Here is a 15,218-nt window from a genome sequence, read left to right on the forward strand (position 1 = left end):
CTCGGCCCAGTACCCAGGGTGCCCAGAACGATGTGGCCATGGTGTGGGCACTCGCCGCACCGTGTCGGCTGAACGCACCTCCTGTAGAAGACAGATGGTGAGGGCCCCGTGGGCAGGAGGGGGACAGGCCCGCAGGTGAGTGAGGTCTGTGCTGGCCCCGCAGAGCTGAACGGCGCCGACCTGAAGGACTGCGTGAGCAACCACAGCCTGAGCAGCAATGCCAGCCTCCCCAGCGTGCAGAGCTGCCGGCGCCTGCGTGAGCGGAGGGTTGCCAGCTGGGCCGTGTCCTTCGAGCGGCTTCTGCAGGACCCGCTCGCAGTTCGCTACTTTTCCGTGAGTCTGATGGGCAGCGGGCACCTCCTCCAGCCGGACCCCAGGGCAGGGCTGGGCAGGGCAGACGTCTCCTCCTCCTGCTCCTACCCCAGGCGCTCAGGCCCAGGGGTTGGAGGGAGCCTCTCTCTGCTGTGAGGGGCATCAGAGCTTCTTGTGAACCCTTGGAAGCAGCTGCCTGCTAGCCAGGCCAGCTACTAAGAAGGGATGCTCAGCTCCTAAGAAAACAGCTGGGAAGGCCCAAATGGTCCCAGTGAGGGCAGCTTTTAAGTTTGCTCCCAGGTAAATTCTGGAGAGGCGCTTGGAACCCCTGGTTTCTGTGAAAGATGAAAATAAGAATAAAGTAGGAATAATGAAACAGAGCACAAGAGGAGGGAGGTCCCACCGCCACTACTGACGTACCCTTTTCTGAGGATTGTGTGAAGGTTAATCTATGGTGTTTTTCTTAGGATTTTCTAAGGAAGGAATTCAGTGAAGAAAACATTTTATTCTGGCAGGCCTGTGAATATTTTAATCATGTTCCCGCACACGACAAAAAAGAGGTATGTTTCTTCAGGCTGGGAAGTGGGTGTGGTTAAAGGGCAGGGTGATTTGAGTGTAGGTTCACACATAGTGCAGTTTGAAAAGTCCGTGTAAAAATATTTTCACACGATTAAAAAAAATTCTTTTTCAGAATGTTTCTTAATATATACGATATTTAATTTTGCCTAAACATAGCTTGCATAAATGGCCCTAAAACTTTCAGCACATGTGCTGCCACTCCGTGTGTGGAAGGGGATTTAAGAGAAAATCCTGGGCAGAAGAGCATCCTAAGGATGCCCGTCCGTACAGCCGCCCTTGCAGGCTGCGTGGGGGCAGGTGAGCCGCCGCTGGTGTGGGTGCTGAGCCGCGGCGTGACCTGCCCGGAGGCAGCCTGTGCCCCTCCCTCAGAGGGGGCCTCTTCTCGGCTCCTCACGCTCCGTGCTGCCCGGAGCTCCCTCCGACTTTGGTGAGACCACACCATGTGACGCCACCCGCGCCGCCCGCGCCCGGATGCCCCGTGGCAGCAGCACAGCCCCGGTCTTTGGAACATTCAGATTGCGCTTTGACAGAATTTGGAGAGGAGCTGATTTATTGAAAAGTTTCATACTGGCTGGTACTGTTAGTTAGCATCCAAGCAAGAAATATTTACTAGGCCCCAAGAAAATGTGTCTCCATTGCCTGGACGCGTGTCAGAAAACACGTGTGTGGTCTGCATGTCCCACTCACGCGCTGTCCCGTCAGCTCTCCTACAGGGCCCGCGAGATCTTCAGTAAGTTCCTGAGCAGCAAAGCCACGACGCCGGTCAACATCGACAGCCAGGCCCAGCTGGCGGACGACATCCTCAGCGCCCCGCACCCCGACATGTTCAAGGAGCAGCAGCTCCAGGTGACAGCCCGGGGCGCGGGCAGAGGACTCGGGTCCCGGAGAGCAGCCCCCGCAGGCACCAGGCTGCGAGGAGAGTGCCGGGGGGACCCCCACCCCTACCCTGCCCCACCCCGCCCCCTGGGCTCCATCTCAGAGCCAGGGTTCAGCAGGGCCCTGGAGCAGGACGTCCCCGCCACGGCGTTCCTGACTGTTGACGCTCTCCCTTGTGCATCTGTGTGTGATCACAGGTTCATGGACGGTGATATACACAGAGGTGGATAGACGTTTGGATTTTTTTCAGTTTTAGGACATCACTGTGATGAAAAGTGTGCATGGGACTTAATGTTTTTAGAGCACATGTCCACTGGCCTTAGCAGAGGCTGCTTCTGTTGCTGAGTCATATGGATGAGGTTTAAAAAAATGGAAGAAGGTATTTTCAAGGCAGGTCTCACTTCCTTTAGGTTTCCAGTTGCCTTTGATTTCATTCTTATTTAACAAAGTAAAGATTCTCCAAGATTGCACCTTGGCTGTCCTGAGGCCACTCAGACGCTGGCTTTACATGGGTTGTTGGAACTGGCTGATCGTAAGTGCGGCCACCGAGGGCTGGCGTGTTATGAGAAGTGTGATCAGACATAAAGGAGCCTGGGCAACGACTCCAGGGGCGATGAGGGGCTTTGGGAACAGGCCCTGCTGCGCGTGCGGCCTGGCGCCGCCCCGCACCTTCAGGGCCAAGTGTCCAGTTCTGTGTGTCACTGGACAGCGCTCTGTTTCCTCGGCAGATCTTCAACCTGATGAAGTTCGACAGCTACACTCGCTTTCTGAAATCCCCGCTGTACCAAGAGTGCATCCTGGCGGAGGTGGAGGGCCGCCCGCTGCCCGACGCGCAGCAGGTCCCCAGCAGCCCCACCTCCAAGCACAGCGTCAGCTCCGACCACTCCAACACGTCCACGCCAAAGAAGGTGCCTGTCCCGGCCGCGCTGGCCCCCCAGATGAAAGCTGTTCTGCAGAGATGACAGCAGACGCCCCTGTTGGCTTATCCCCTCACCCTCGGGGAATGCAAGGCCCTCTTAGCACTCGTACCTCCCATGCGTCTTGTCTGAGGCTCTGGTCGGGGCGGGGGGGCTCCAACTGCCATTTCTGGAGAGGCTGGCGGGGCTGTGCCTCTGGCCTTGAGGGACCTGGACCCTCCTGCGGAACACCTGTCTTGGCAGCCTGCTCCAGCTCCCTTTCCCATGCATTTCATGTGATATTAAATTACCTTCACACTGTTTTAACAACGTTTTCCATTTGATGGCAGTTGAATGGAAAATCAAAATCAGGACGGTCCCTGAATGAAGAGTTGGGGGACGAGGACAGCGAGAAGAAACGAAAAGGAGCGTTTTTCTCTTGGTCAAGGACCAGGAGCACCGGGCGGTCCCAGAAGAAGAAGGACCAAGGCGACCGTCCAAACGGTTCGTGGTTTGTCGTGTGCAGGTGGGGGAGGGAGGGGGGCGAGGCCCTCTCAGGGATGAATGAGGAAGTGTGGGCTGTGCTTGTGAGGTGGCCCTTTGGGACGGCCTGACTGGGGAAGCAGGGGGCTCTAGGGCCCTCTGAGAGGGGGCATGGTGCATTCTAACCCCCCAGGCTAGGGCGCCCCACGGGTACCACCCTCTTCTTGCTTGAGCAGTAATGGGTGCTCTTGGTAGAAAATTTGGAAAATACAACCAAGTGAAAAGCAGAATATACAGTTGTCCTGCCCTCTGTCCACCCAGACAGCCTCTTGCTTTTCTGTCGTGTGCGGAGAGGTACACGAGCTTTTGTAATTTCTTTAAGAAAATGTGACACCATAGTTTGGGTACCAAGCATTTTCAAAATTGTAATTTTATTATTGTAAATTTTAAAGGTTGCCATCCTAGATCTTCTCTCCCTTGGTTTCTTTCTTGGATGTGGCTGAGAAGACAGTGTGAGAGGGACAGGGACGGGGCTGGGACATGCCGGGAGGGAGGTGGGTGGAGGGGTAGCAGCCTGGGGTAGCAGCCTGGGCTGCGGGCCGGGGCAGAGAAGGGCGGGGCGCACACTGGGCGCGGGAAGCACGCGCGGGAGGGTTTGGCAGCCTTTTCTTCTCCACAGACTGTCAGGAAAGGGGTTATTTTCCGGGAAGTAACCTGCAGGCTCCAGACCTGGCCCCAAGTTTAGGTTGGGCAGCTTATGGAGGGAGCTTGGAGAGGGAGCCCCTGAGGGAGGTGGTGCCTGTGCTGTGCCAGGCGTTTCAGAGGGTTTATCTCCTGCTTAGAGCCGGCCGCAGGCAGCGCTTACGCCCGCTTTGCAGAGGGCAGTGTAGGGAGGCTGTGGGCCTCTGCGGTGCCCTGAGGCTCCGGGGCCCTGCCTGGGGTGGCCGGTACAGCTATTCTTCCACAAGGAAGGGCAGCCGGAGCTGGGGGTGGGAGCGGTGTTGTCCGTGCGGCCAGGGACCCCCGAGGACCGGAGATGGGGGAGTGCCTGCCTCTCTAGGTCTGTGTCCCCATGCGGGACCCCAGGAGACCGGGGTCCCCATACCCGGCACATCTTTAGAGAGCCACCCGGAAAGGCCCTAAGTCCTGACTCCAGGACGCTCCCCAGGCATCCTGACTCTCTCGCCTGGCAGTCCGTTGCTTTTGGCAGGTGGGTCAGTGGGACCTGGGGGCCTCCGTGTAATCAGGCCCCCTGCTCCACCCGCAGGCCCCGGCACAGCGGCATGATCGGGGCCCTAGGCCCTGTGTTTTTAAAGGTCCTTTCTATGTCAGAGTTCTCGCGATTTTTAGATTACAGTTAGCTCAGTCAGTGACATTGGGTGGCACGATTGTCAGCTCATTCAGGACTTTACAGGAAGACGGGACGTGAGCCGTTGGTAAAAGATGCCATAACAGGCTGGCACGTGAAGCCACATGTTGAGATAACAATTCCAGATTAAATGAAGGGCAGGGAGGCCCTGCACTTGCTTGCGTTTTGACCTGCAACGAGGCAGCAGGAGCTGGGGGGCCGCGCGGGCACCAGCAGAGCAGAGCGCGGGCCAGGGCGGTGGCTCCCGGCTCCGGCTGTGTGCCAGGGGCGAGGCTGCGCTGCCGAAGGGCCTCCGAGCCTGGCTCCTGTCCTTCAGGTGTGTCTGTTCAGCCTAAAGGAGGTGTGGGGCTGTGGGGGACATGACCACACTCGGGGGATTTCTGCATTTCTGCATTAAGCGAGCAAGCGTGAAGCTGGTGCCGTTGGGTGTTCTGAGTCCCTGTGTCCCCTCCAGACCCCCTGCACGCCGACGGAGGCCTGGGCCGCCGGGAGTCGCAGGGCTCCATGTCCTCGGCCGGGAGCCTGGACCTGGTGAGTCCCCGCGAAGCCGTGTCCCTCGTAAAGGAGCTGTTGGATGGATGGGGAAGGCACCCCTTGAGCGCTAGGAATATCTCTGGGTTTATTTCTGAGACCTTTTGTTCCCGTTCAGGCACGTTTCTCTGGACGCCCACAGGAGCGGGCAGGTGCTCCTCTTGGTCTCGGCACCTGCACGTCCCGTGAACTCAGACACCCCCGTGTCTCTGCCTGTGTGCTGGGGGCTGTGCCGACGGGGCTCTTCCCCGCCGGGCCCTGCTGCGGGCCGGGGGCCCGGGTCCTGCCTGGCCCTGCGCTCTCTCCTCACGCCCCGCTGAGTTGCTTGTCTGGCCCAGTTTCCAGTTAGGTGGAGAAGGCACTGGGCTGACCTGCTAGCTGGTTAGCTGTCGTCTGATAGCAATTTTGGAAAACCCTATTGTTGCCGGCCTCCTAGTCGCTTGAGATGGTCAGGCAGTAGTGAGTGTAGAATGTCATTTCTTCTTCAGTTATAACAATACCAGTTAGAGCCGTGAGGGTGGACCACGCACCAGTCAGCTATTGCTGCCTGACAAACCATCCCAAAACCCAGTGGCTTAAGACAAAGAGCATTTATTATTGCCCATGCGTCTGTGGGAAGGGCATATTTGGGGCCATTTTGCAATCAGTCTACCACCTGCAAACTAGTTTTCTGAAGTAGTATTTGGGAGAAAGAGATTTTCAGACCCTCGGAGGACAGAGTGGTAAGGAAGTGACAACCAGGGCAAGTCGGGCATTAGAAGGAGGCATGCGGGGAGCTGTCTGTAGCCAGGAAGCGGTGCTGTAACTCAGGGACCCAGAGGTCTGCCACGGGGAGCGCGGCCGCTGGCTGGCCCCTGGTCCGGCTCCTGCCCTGAGCACGTCGGAGCCCTGCTCTGAGCAGTGGGGTGGGGCCGCCTCCCCGCTCTTGCCTAGTCCAGCCACAGCGCAGACATCACGTCGCAGGCGCTGCTGTTCTGGAAGTCTCGCTTCCCCATCCTGCAGGCATGTCCCCCGCCGCAGGGCCTGGCAGTGGGACAGGTGGACGGGGCCACATCCCCCGCGCCGGGCAGAGGTGGTGGGCGTTCTCTGGGCAGAAGGTACCCCAGGCTGCAGGCTGCCTGCAGGGCGCACCCCCTGGCAGCCCCACGGAGGAAGGAGCTGAGACTCCCCCGTGCCCCTCACACCCGGCCTCCCCGCGCCCGCTCCTCGTGGCCTGGGGGCCAGGGTCTGAGGGGCCTCACACCTTCAGATGTGTGCCTCTGCCTCTGAGCCTTGGCCCGGCCGTCCCGCCCCCTCTCCCAGCCTCTCCCCTCCGGCCCACCTGCTGTCTGTCCGTCCATTCCTCTCGGAAAGGCCTTGGGCCTGAGAGGTCGGGCAGAAAGAGCCAGAAAGGTGACCAGAAGCAGCAGAGGTTGCCTGCTTTGTCCGTCCCCGGCTTCTAGGCTGAGAGACGGGCGAGGCAGCTCCTGGTCCCTAGATGGCCTCAGTGGGCTCTGCAGGGTGACTCCATGTGCTTCCGGGTCAGGGAGGCCAAGACCGGACCCCTGAAAACAAAAGTGGGAAGGCCCATCCTATTCTAGTAGGAAAGCTAGTTAGCATGGCCCTTGTAAAAGTTTAGACTCAGAGGTTGGCGGCTGGGACTGCAAGGACGGTGCCTGTAGTTGAGAGGGGGTGGCTCTCTCTGTTAACTAGCAGCCCCACAACTTAGCGGCCGTGTGTGCACAGCGCACTGTGCCTCTATCGGAACGTGTTTGCATTGTGGAGCTGGGTGTGCACAGGGAGCCGCACTGCTGGGCCCCCCAGGCGTGTGCAAGCTACGATGGCCCTTCCCCGGGGCCTCCCCGCACTTTCCCTGACCCTGCGCCCGCCCCCGTGTCTCCCTGCCCCCCAGCCAGAGGCCTGCAGGACCCTGGCGCCCGAGAAGGACAAGGCCGCCAAGCACTGCAGCATCCAGCTCCCCGACGGGACGGCCTGCGTGGTGCTCGTCAGGGCGGGGCTCTCCATCAAGGAAGTCCTGGCCGGGCTCTGCGAGCGACATGGCATCAACGGGGCTGCCGTGGACCTCTTCCTGGTGGGCGGGGACAAGGTACAGGGCTGCGGAGACCGAGGGCCTTTCCTTTGGGGGTGTCTGCCCTGTGGGAGATCCTGCCGATGGGGGAGCCGGCCAATCTGTGTGTGTTTACCTAAACGTGCGGGTTCCCTGCCGCCTTGGCCTGTGTTGGGCCTCGCGGCCGACTCTGCTCTCTTCTCCTCGTCTGAACCGTGCGTGTGGCGGAGGTGGGTCCTGAGAGCTCAGTCTCGCTGCGCAGAACCCTTGGCGGGCTCACAGCAGCTGGTCGGAGAGCTGAGGCCTTCTCTCCGGCTGTGGCGGGCTGCGTTTGAAGCTGCACTTTGCTTCGTGCAGCTGTGTGCCCCGGCTCCCACTGACGTCCGTCTCTCTTCCTTTCATGTGTTCCGTAGCCTCTGGTGTTGCATCAGGACAGTAGCATCTTGGAGTCTAGGGACCTGCGCCTAGAAAAACGCACTTTATTTCGGTAAGAGGAATGCAATTGCCATTTTCATGAGGTTTCCAGAGCCACAGGCTGTTTCTGACCACTTGCCCCGCTGGCCTCCGCTCTGCTGGGAGTGCCGACACCCCCACTGCGAGCTCAGAGGGGCAGCCGCACGTGGCCCCAGGCACCCCAGGGGCCAGAGGGTCACGCTCCCCGCCTGCCGGCGACCACGGCAGGGCTGCACCCGGGGCAGGGTTGACCCGTGGGGAGGGGCCACTCCTTGTCGGGTGTGACAGTCCTGGCTCAGCCCCGCGAGACCCTAAAGAAGCCCCCTGTGGGCTCTCTTCTCGTGCAGAACCTGGGGCTGCCTTGGTGATCCCCGTGGGTGCCACCCTGCTCTGCTCTTGAGACGGAACGTCCACATGACAGTTGCTGCGTGTTTGTGGCAAACGTGCTCCTGTTTCTCCCCCTCTAACCAGGCTGGATCTGGTGCCAATTAACCGGTCTGTGGGACTCAAGGCCAAGCCCAGCAAGCCAGTCACGGAGGTGCTGCGGCCCGTGGCGGCCAAGTATGGCCTGCGCCTGAGTGAGCTGGTGGCCCGGCTGGTGAGTGACCAGGCTGGTGAGTGACCCGGGGCCCCTGGGCCCCCGAGCCGCCCGCAAGCTCAGCGCTGCCTGCTGGGGCCCAGCTTGCCCCCGTTGTCCGCGAAGCGAGCTGTGGCTGGTGTAACGGGAGGACGCCGTGGGGCCGACCCAGCGCCTGTGTGCAGCTTCTCCACCCAGCAGGCCCTGGGGAGGATGTGGCCGCTGCCTTCCGGTTTCCCACCCTTTGGTGGAAACGCTTGCTGCTTATTCGTACCGTGGTCGTGCCCTCTGGGGTTTGGGTTGGTATTTGAGATTTGGGGGTTTTGGCCCAGGGAAACCAAGAAGAGAAACAAATGAAAACCTTGCAGCCTCCCGCCGTTTGCAAATCTGATCAGATGACGGCACGCGTTGGCGTGCGTGACCCGATCTGCACCAGCCTGTCGGGCATCCGCTGCTTCGCTGTCCAGCTTCCCACAGGCCATGGGCCTGGCAGCTCTCTCTGGCGTTTCCGCCGGGCCGTCGGGTTCCTCCGTGAATGGGCGAAGGCGGGATGAGAGCAGCGTCCCCGCCCCTGTAGCCGGAGGGCCGTCCCGCACCGCCACACGTTTGCTTTGAAATGCGGTGACTTACGACCCATTGGCCTGTGTTCTCCTTTCTTTAGAAAATATACTTTATCAGAGCTACGATTTCAAGTATTTTTAGGATTTTTATTTTCTCTGAAACGGGCTCCAGAACTGTTCAAGACTTTGACGTGAACGAGAGGACCAGTTAAATTGTTTTCAGACTTCCCGAGGGTAACCCGAAGCCCTCCGCCCAGCACACTGCGGGGTGGGGGTGCCGTCCTGGAGTCTAGAATATGCCGAATGGAGAGGGACGTGGCCTGGGTTCCATGTGGCCTCCCTGCTCGTACTCTGTTGAGATCCTAAGTGATCCTTAGTCCCCGTGCCTGTTTCCCCATCTGTAAAGTGGGGTGAGTCATGGAAGCGTGCTTGTGGGGTCGCTGGGGGGCTTCAGTCCCGAAGGGCTGGCCAGTGGTTGGGGCTCCTTCCCCTCTGGGCTGCTGAGGCCTGACCGGGAAGAGTGGTCCAGCTGCCTCAGGGCTCGGGGCCGGGAGAGTCGGGGAGGGTGGTACGGGGAGTCCTGTGGGTGGGCTGTGAGGATGTGGCTTTACTTGGACCCTCCTCCTGACCCTCCTTAGTGAACTGTGGGCCGCGAAGTCGTGAGCCAGGCAGGACCCTGCTAGCCTTGGTCCGTTCCCCACTCGGCCGGACCTCTGTCTGGGCGTTTGGTAGCTTAGCAATTTAAGAGCCAGACTACAAGTTCAGATTGTTTTTTTGACAGAGGATGTGGGACTTGAAAAGCAAGCTAGTCTCCCCAGGAGAGAAGGGCAGGATCCCGGGCCTCAGACGCGCCTGCTTCCTGCCCACAGGGAGGCATCTCCCCGCTACTCCCACGCCTCCTAGTGCATTGGGGACCAGTGAGGTGGGCTTGAGGTCCCCTCCTCCAGGTTGGAGGTAATGCTGAGACTTAGGCCAGCTCGACTTAACGCCTAAAAGCACCAAACTTGTGGACGCAGATGGTAGCGGCGCCCACCAAGTGCTCCTCCACCCCCGGGTCTTTGGCTCGGCCCAGTGTTGCCAGCAGCCATCGCTTGGGTGACAGCCCTGTCAGGCGGGCTCCTCCCGGCGCCTGCGTTCCGGGCAGGCCCGCTGGCGCTTGGGATCCTGGTTATTGTACGTCAGGCGTCTGCGGCTGGCCCTGCCGAGGTGACAGGACCTGGGGTCACCTGGCGTGTGACTCCATCAAGCCTGGGATGGTCCTGCTGGCAGATGGACCACACGCAGTTGTTCCGGAAAGCTCCAGCCTGGGTGAGCCGCTCATTGCGCCGTCTCTGCCTCTAGAGTGGAGAGAAGGAGCCCCTGGACCTCGGAGCCCCCATCTCGAGTCTGGACGGACAGCGGGTCATCTTGGAGGAGAAGGACCCCTCCCGAGGGAAAGGTGAGCAGGGTGACGCTGCCCTGGTCCTTCCAGCCTCCTGGGTCCCTGAGCTCGGCCCCCCGAAAGCTCCCGGCCCTGCTGCCCCGTGGTCTCAGAGTGACACTGCAGATGGCCTCACTTGGGTTTAGGGTCTCACGGGGCCCGGCGACCCCCTGCCATGGCCGAGTCCAGCCGTGGCGGGGCGTCTGTCTGTGGGCAGGAGGCCCCGGGACCAGGAGCACGAGGGCCTCTCGCTGGGACCCCTGCATGTCTTCTCTGCCGTAAGAGGGGGCGGCAGGCCCTGCGAACGCCCTGCGGTCGCTCTGAGGGTCCAGCATGCCCTGGAAAGTGCTCTCTTCCTGGGAGGCCTCCCTATCCCTGTGCACAAGGGACCTGGGACCCTGGGGCGTCGCTGCCCCGTGTCGGCCCAGCAGTGGCTGAGATGGGGGGCTGGGGCCCCCTGTGCCTAGTGCACAAGGAATCGGTGGTTTACAGGGCCCTTTCCCATATGCTGCCTCAGCCCCGCAGCCCTGCCCTGGGGACGGGGACCTGCACTCCCAGGTGGGGGCAGCGGAGGCGTGCCTCCTGGAGAGAGCCTTCTGGAGTCTACTGAACAGGGCGAGGAGGTGGCCATGTCAGGAGCCGTCCCCTCCCTTCCCCGGGCTGGCTCAGCTCTGAAATGGGCTACCGATCACTCATTTCCATCCCCAAGGGTGACCCGGGCTGCGGTCGCCCCTCTGCCCTCGGGCTCCAGTGCCTGCCCCTTGTCCCCCTGTGGGCCCATCTGGGTTCTAGAGAATGCTGTGTGCGCTTCTCCTGCACGGTAACCGGCCTCGGGGGGCGAGCGGCCTGAGCGGGGCACGGGTGCTCAGCACCTCCCTCCGGGGTCTGATAAGGTCGGACCTCCCGGCCCGCTTGTGCACAGGTGAGTCTGAAGGCACAGCTGCGGGCAGGTGCGTGCAGTGTGTTTGGGACGCTGCTCACAGGCGGGAGGGCTGGGACTCCGCCAGCCCATCCTGGGCCAGGGAAGTGGTCTGTGGACCACGAGGGCCAGCAGGGGCCAGCCTGCAGCCCTGACTTGGGGCAATGGCCGTATTTGAAAATACATAATAAATGTGAGACTCTCCTACTTTCTAAAGACGTTCGTGCCAAATAGTACCCGAAAGGCGCTTTCACCCAGCACGGGACCACAGAGTCCCAGTAGACACAGTCAGCCTCGAGCCTTCTCCCCGTCGCCCTCATGCACACCTCGCCCAGACGCGGCGGGCGGAGGAGGCTGGTCCTCTGTCCCTTGACCCCGCAAGGGTGCTCAGGCCTGAACGCGCATGTAAATAAGGGGCCTCTGATACCTTTGGCTTCTGTACAGCTTTGATCTCAAAGACGTATAAACGTGATTATGTTAAATGTTGAGATGGATTTGCAATTCACTGCAGTTTTGTAAAGCTTATCTCACTATGTTCAGCGTCCACAGATAAACAGAAAAGTGTGCCCATCAAACAGAGCGCAGCTGTAAATGCCAGCTCCAGAAATCACTCGGCTACGGTAATTCCCCTCCTCACCCCGCCTCGCTCCTCGCCTGCAAAGCTCAGGGGCAGGCGCCCCCAGCGGCTCTCTGCCCTGGTTGGGCCTGCACCCTGGGTTGGGGGGGTCTTCTTAGGGTCCCTCTGTGGTGCCTGCTCCCACTAGCCTGGGAATCGCTGGGTGGGTGGGTGTGCCTTACGTGCTGTTCTTTTGGAATCTTTATCATTGCGATGGATGTTTCTGCAACGCATGTGAAGTCCAAATCAATGCAATCTGTGTTTCAAAGACCCTTTTTATATAACTGATGATCTGTGTTGTCATGTGTCTGAAATGTGAGTGGAACTTTGACTTTCCTTCTGACGCAGGGAGAGGAAAGAACACTAGGCAAGTCTAATTCTATTAAAATTAAAGGAGAAAATGGAAAGAATGCTAGGGATCCCCGGCTTTCAAAGAGAGAAGAATCTATTGCAAAGATTGGGAAAAAAAAATATCAGAAAATTAATTTGGACGAAGCAGAGGGTATGTGTACTTTTTAAAACTTCCACGTTTTTCGTGAATGCAATGTCAGTTTTCCAGTCCAGTCACTAGAAGCTTCTCTGAGTTACTGACATTGGGGTGGCCGTGACCCGTCACACTGAGCACTTGCCCCTGTGTCTGTCTGCAGCTGTCGGTGTAACTCTACTAAAGCCCCAGTTTTCAGACCGAGAGCCGGGCCCTAGGAGTCAGGGAGCCCCCGCGTGGGGCTGCAGCAGGCGGTCTCTGTCCCCCCTCACAGCCGGGTCCCGGCTCAGAGGGGGGCTTGGGACCAGGGTCCACGTCCCTGAGGGTCCTCGCCAGGAGGAGGCCGGTGGGAGGGCCCGGGCCTCGCTGGCCTCCGCTGTCGGGGCCCTGAGGAAAGGCTGTGCGTTCGGCCATGGGGGCCGGATGTCCGAGCCGCCCCCGGGCCTGCAGGACAGAAGAAGGATGGCATGAGAGATGGAGAGGAGGCGTGGGGGACTTCCTTTTCTTCCGAAAGCTCGTGACAGAGAGACGCTCTGGGAGCTGTTCTGCGCCCTGAGCTGTAACCCGGGGAGCACTTCCTGGGCAGGTCAGCTGGGCTAGTCACAGCTCCCTGTGGCGTCCGGCCACGTGCCAGAGTAAAACACACGCCCGCTCTGAAGTTCTTGCATTTCTGAGCGCCGTTAAGATTTGAGCTTTTAAGCTCCTTGCTGGTCAGAAGCTCAGAGTGTAACTTAAGCCTCGAGAAGGCTCAGTGTAGACACCATCTATTTTGGATGGTGAACTCGAGTTACAACTGAGAATCCACCCAGGTAAGAAAAAGAAGAGCTCTGGGGAGCCAGCCAAGAAGCTGGACGTCCCCGGCAGGGCGGAGGTGCCGGGAGGGGGCGGCCTGGGGGGCTGTGGAGCTCCTGGGGTGGGGTGCGCGGCGGGGAGAGGGGTCGAGGGCGGGCCGCTGCTCACAGGCCCCATCAGGACCGCCCTCTGCCCCGGGTGGTGCCCCCGAGAGGCCTCCCACACACGGCTCTAGGCTGGTTCCCCAGCTCCGGGCGCAGGGGTTCCTGGCTGTGTCAGGCCGTGGTGCCTGGTCAGCGGCCTCCCTCCTGCTCAGAAGGTGGCATCAGACGTGGGCGGAGCGCAGACATGGGCCGCGGGCGCGGCGGCCCGGAGCCGGTCCAGGGAGGAGCGGCGCTGTCTGCGCGGCCCGCGGCCTCCCTGTGGCTGTGCCGGGGGGAGCAGGAGGAGGGGGAGGGCCTGGGGCAGCGGGACAGGGCTTTGCAGACGCTTGCTGTGTGTGCCGGGGGGCAAGCGCGCTAACACCTGGTCAACGTGGGTTTTCTTCCAACAGAGTTTTTTGAGCTCATTTCCAAAGCTCAGAGCAACAGGGCAGACGACCAGCGCGGGCTGCTGAGGAAGGAGGACCTGGTGCTGCCCGAGTTCCTGCGTCTGCCGCCTGGCCCCCCGGGGCTCGCCCTCTCCCCGTCGGCCGCCCCCAAGGCCTTCTGCACGAGACCCGCCACAGGCCACGGCGAGGAGAGCGCTCCCCGGCCCCGCGAGAGCCCGGCCACCAGCCCTGGCTCGGCCGACAGCCCGCCTCTCTGCGCCCCCGGGACCCCCAGCCCCCCGGCGCAGGCGGTGGAGGCCAGGGGCGTCCAGACCGTGGAGGGCGAGCACGGGGCCGACCTGACGCTCACGGGGGAGGGGCACATCAGCAGCCCGAGCAGCGCGTTCCTGCCGCCGCCCCCCACCCCGCCGGGCTCGGCCGCGCCTCCGAGACCAGGTACCTCTGGGCATGACGCCCCTGCTCCTCTCTGACCCCGCTCCTGCCTGCCCGCCCGCCGGGGTCGCCTGCCCGCTGCTGTCCGCCCAGTTAGAAAGCGCCAGCGGTGGAAAGTTACCCCCTCCGCCCCTTAATCCCTCTAAGGAGGTTTCAGCGTGCCGGCCTCCTCGGGTACTGTGTTGGTCGTGGCGGCCTCTGCCTTCTCTAAAAGGACCCGGCGGCCGCTGAGGTCAGAGTGTGGCCAGGATGGGCGGCGAGGGGCCCCGAGGGGGTGTCCCCCTGTGGTGTGACGCTCGTGAGCGGCGCCCGCACTGGGCCTGGCGGTGCCCTCCCGCCGCCTTTCCCTGGGTCCCCGGCAGTAACGCCACCAAGCGAGGCCCTGGGAATTTCTGCAAAATGTATGTGTTACTTTTATTACAATCTGGATAGCTACCGTCTTTAGTATTTTAATCTCAAGGCTGAAAAAAACAGTGTTTGTCTTGAGCAAGTGGGTGAAGCCCGTGTGATTTAGAGCAGGAGGGCTGCGCTGACCCTGCAGGGAGGGGTGCTCACCCTCCGCCCATCGGTCAGACAGCAGGTGGGGGCCCTGCGTGCTGGGCGCCGGGATCCCCACGGGGTTCCCTGACCCTGGGTAGTCACAGGCGGTCCTCCAAGCGGAGGCACGAGCGTGTCACGGTGAGCATAAGGGCTGCCGGTGGGGCTGTTCCTTAGCCACGTGAGTGTCAGCAGGTGAAGCGAGGCCCCCGGCCTCCTGGGAAAGGGGCTCCCACCCCGCGCTAGGGCCACGGCCTGTGTCCCCGGCCCCGAGGTGTAGGGGAGGAGCCTTGTCCGCGCAGGCATGTGCCCGTGGAGCCCCTGGTGCCGCCGTCCTCGCCGGCGGGCTCCATGCTGTGCAGACACTAGCTGTGGCTGCTGTTGGGGGTGGCGGGAGGCCCCCTCTGGTCTGAGTCCTGCCCCAGGACTGGGTCCTGTCGGACCTGCAGCTGCATCTCCATGGGGACCCAGGGCGGCATTAGTCTCTGGCTCTGTACCCGTGGGGTACTGGCGCTTTGGGGACTGGCTCTGCGGGCCGGGCTCCCGGCGCCCTCCCCACGGAGACAGGCCGCGGACGTGAAGCCGGGAGAAGCCGCGGCCTTCCTTGCATGTCGCCTGCACTTCGACCTGACTTCCCTTCTGCTCTCCCCGTAGACACCTGTGTGTAGTTTCACCTGTGTTTTGAGTCTGTGGTCTTCCAGGAGAAATAAACTCTGCATCTCATCATTGGACTGGTTTAAAGCTCTTTCCTTTCTCACTTGAACATCTGTTTTCTCTTTAGAAAA

General features: G+C 61.1%; 1 protein-coding gene across 3 annotated transcripts in view; it reads left to right on the forward strand.

Moving 5' to 3' along the window:
* Positions 1-15,218, forward strand: part of RGS12 (regulator of G protein signaling 12) — a 118,634-nt gene that overhangs the window by 98,046 nt on the left and 5,370 nt on the right. For 2 of the 3 annotated variants that reach the window (XM_061191906.1, XM_061191908.1), the window contains 13 exons: positions 164-333; positions 780-872; positions 1,594-1,737; positions 2,496-2,675; positions 3,014-3,167; positions 4,970-5,046; positions 6,938-7,132; positions 7,507-7,580; positions 8,018-8,144; positions 10,025-10,121; positions 11,563-11,642; positions 11,987-12,140; positions 13,468-13,899. In XM_061191906.1, coding sequence (XP_061047889.1) covers positions 164-333; positions 780-872; positions 1,594-1,737; positions 2,496-2,675; positions 3,014-3,167; positions 4,970-5,046; positions 6,938-7,132; positions 7,507-7,580; positions 8,018-8,144; positions 10,025-10,121; positions 11,563-11,642; positions 11,987-12,140; positions 13,468-13,899 — 1,977 coding nt within the window. Of the gene's footprint in view, positions 1-163; positions 334-779; positions 873-1,593; positions 1,738-2,495; positions 2,676-3,013; positions 3,168-4,969; positions 5,047-6,937; positions 7,133-7,506; positions 7,581-8,017; positions 8,145-10,024; positions 10,122-11,562; positions 11,643-11,986; positions 12,141-13,467; positions 13,900-15,218 lie in introns of those variants that run through there. The other variant, XM_061191907.1, reaches the window with a different exon arrangement.

Source organism: Eubalaena glacialis, chromosome 5 (genome assembly GCF_028564815.1).
Source record: "Eubalaena glacialis isolate mEubGla1 chromosome 5, mEubGla1.1.hap2.+ XY, whole genome shotgun sequence".
Taxonomy (NCBI): domain Eukaryota; kingdom Metazoa; phylum Chordata; class Mammalia; order Artiodactyla; family Balaenidae; genus Eubalaena; species Eubalaena glacialis.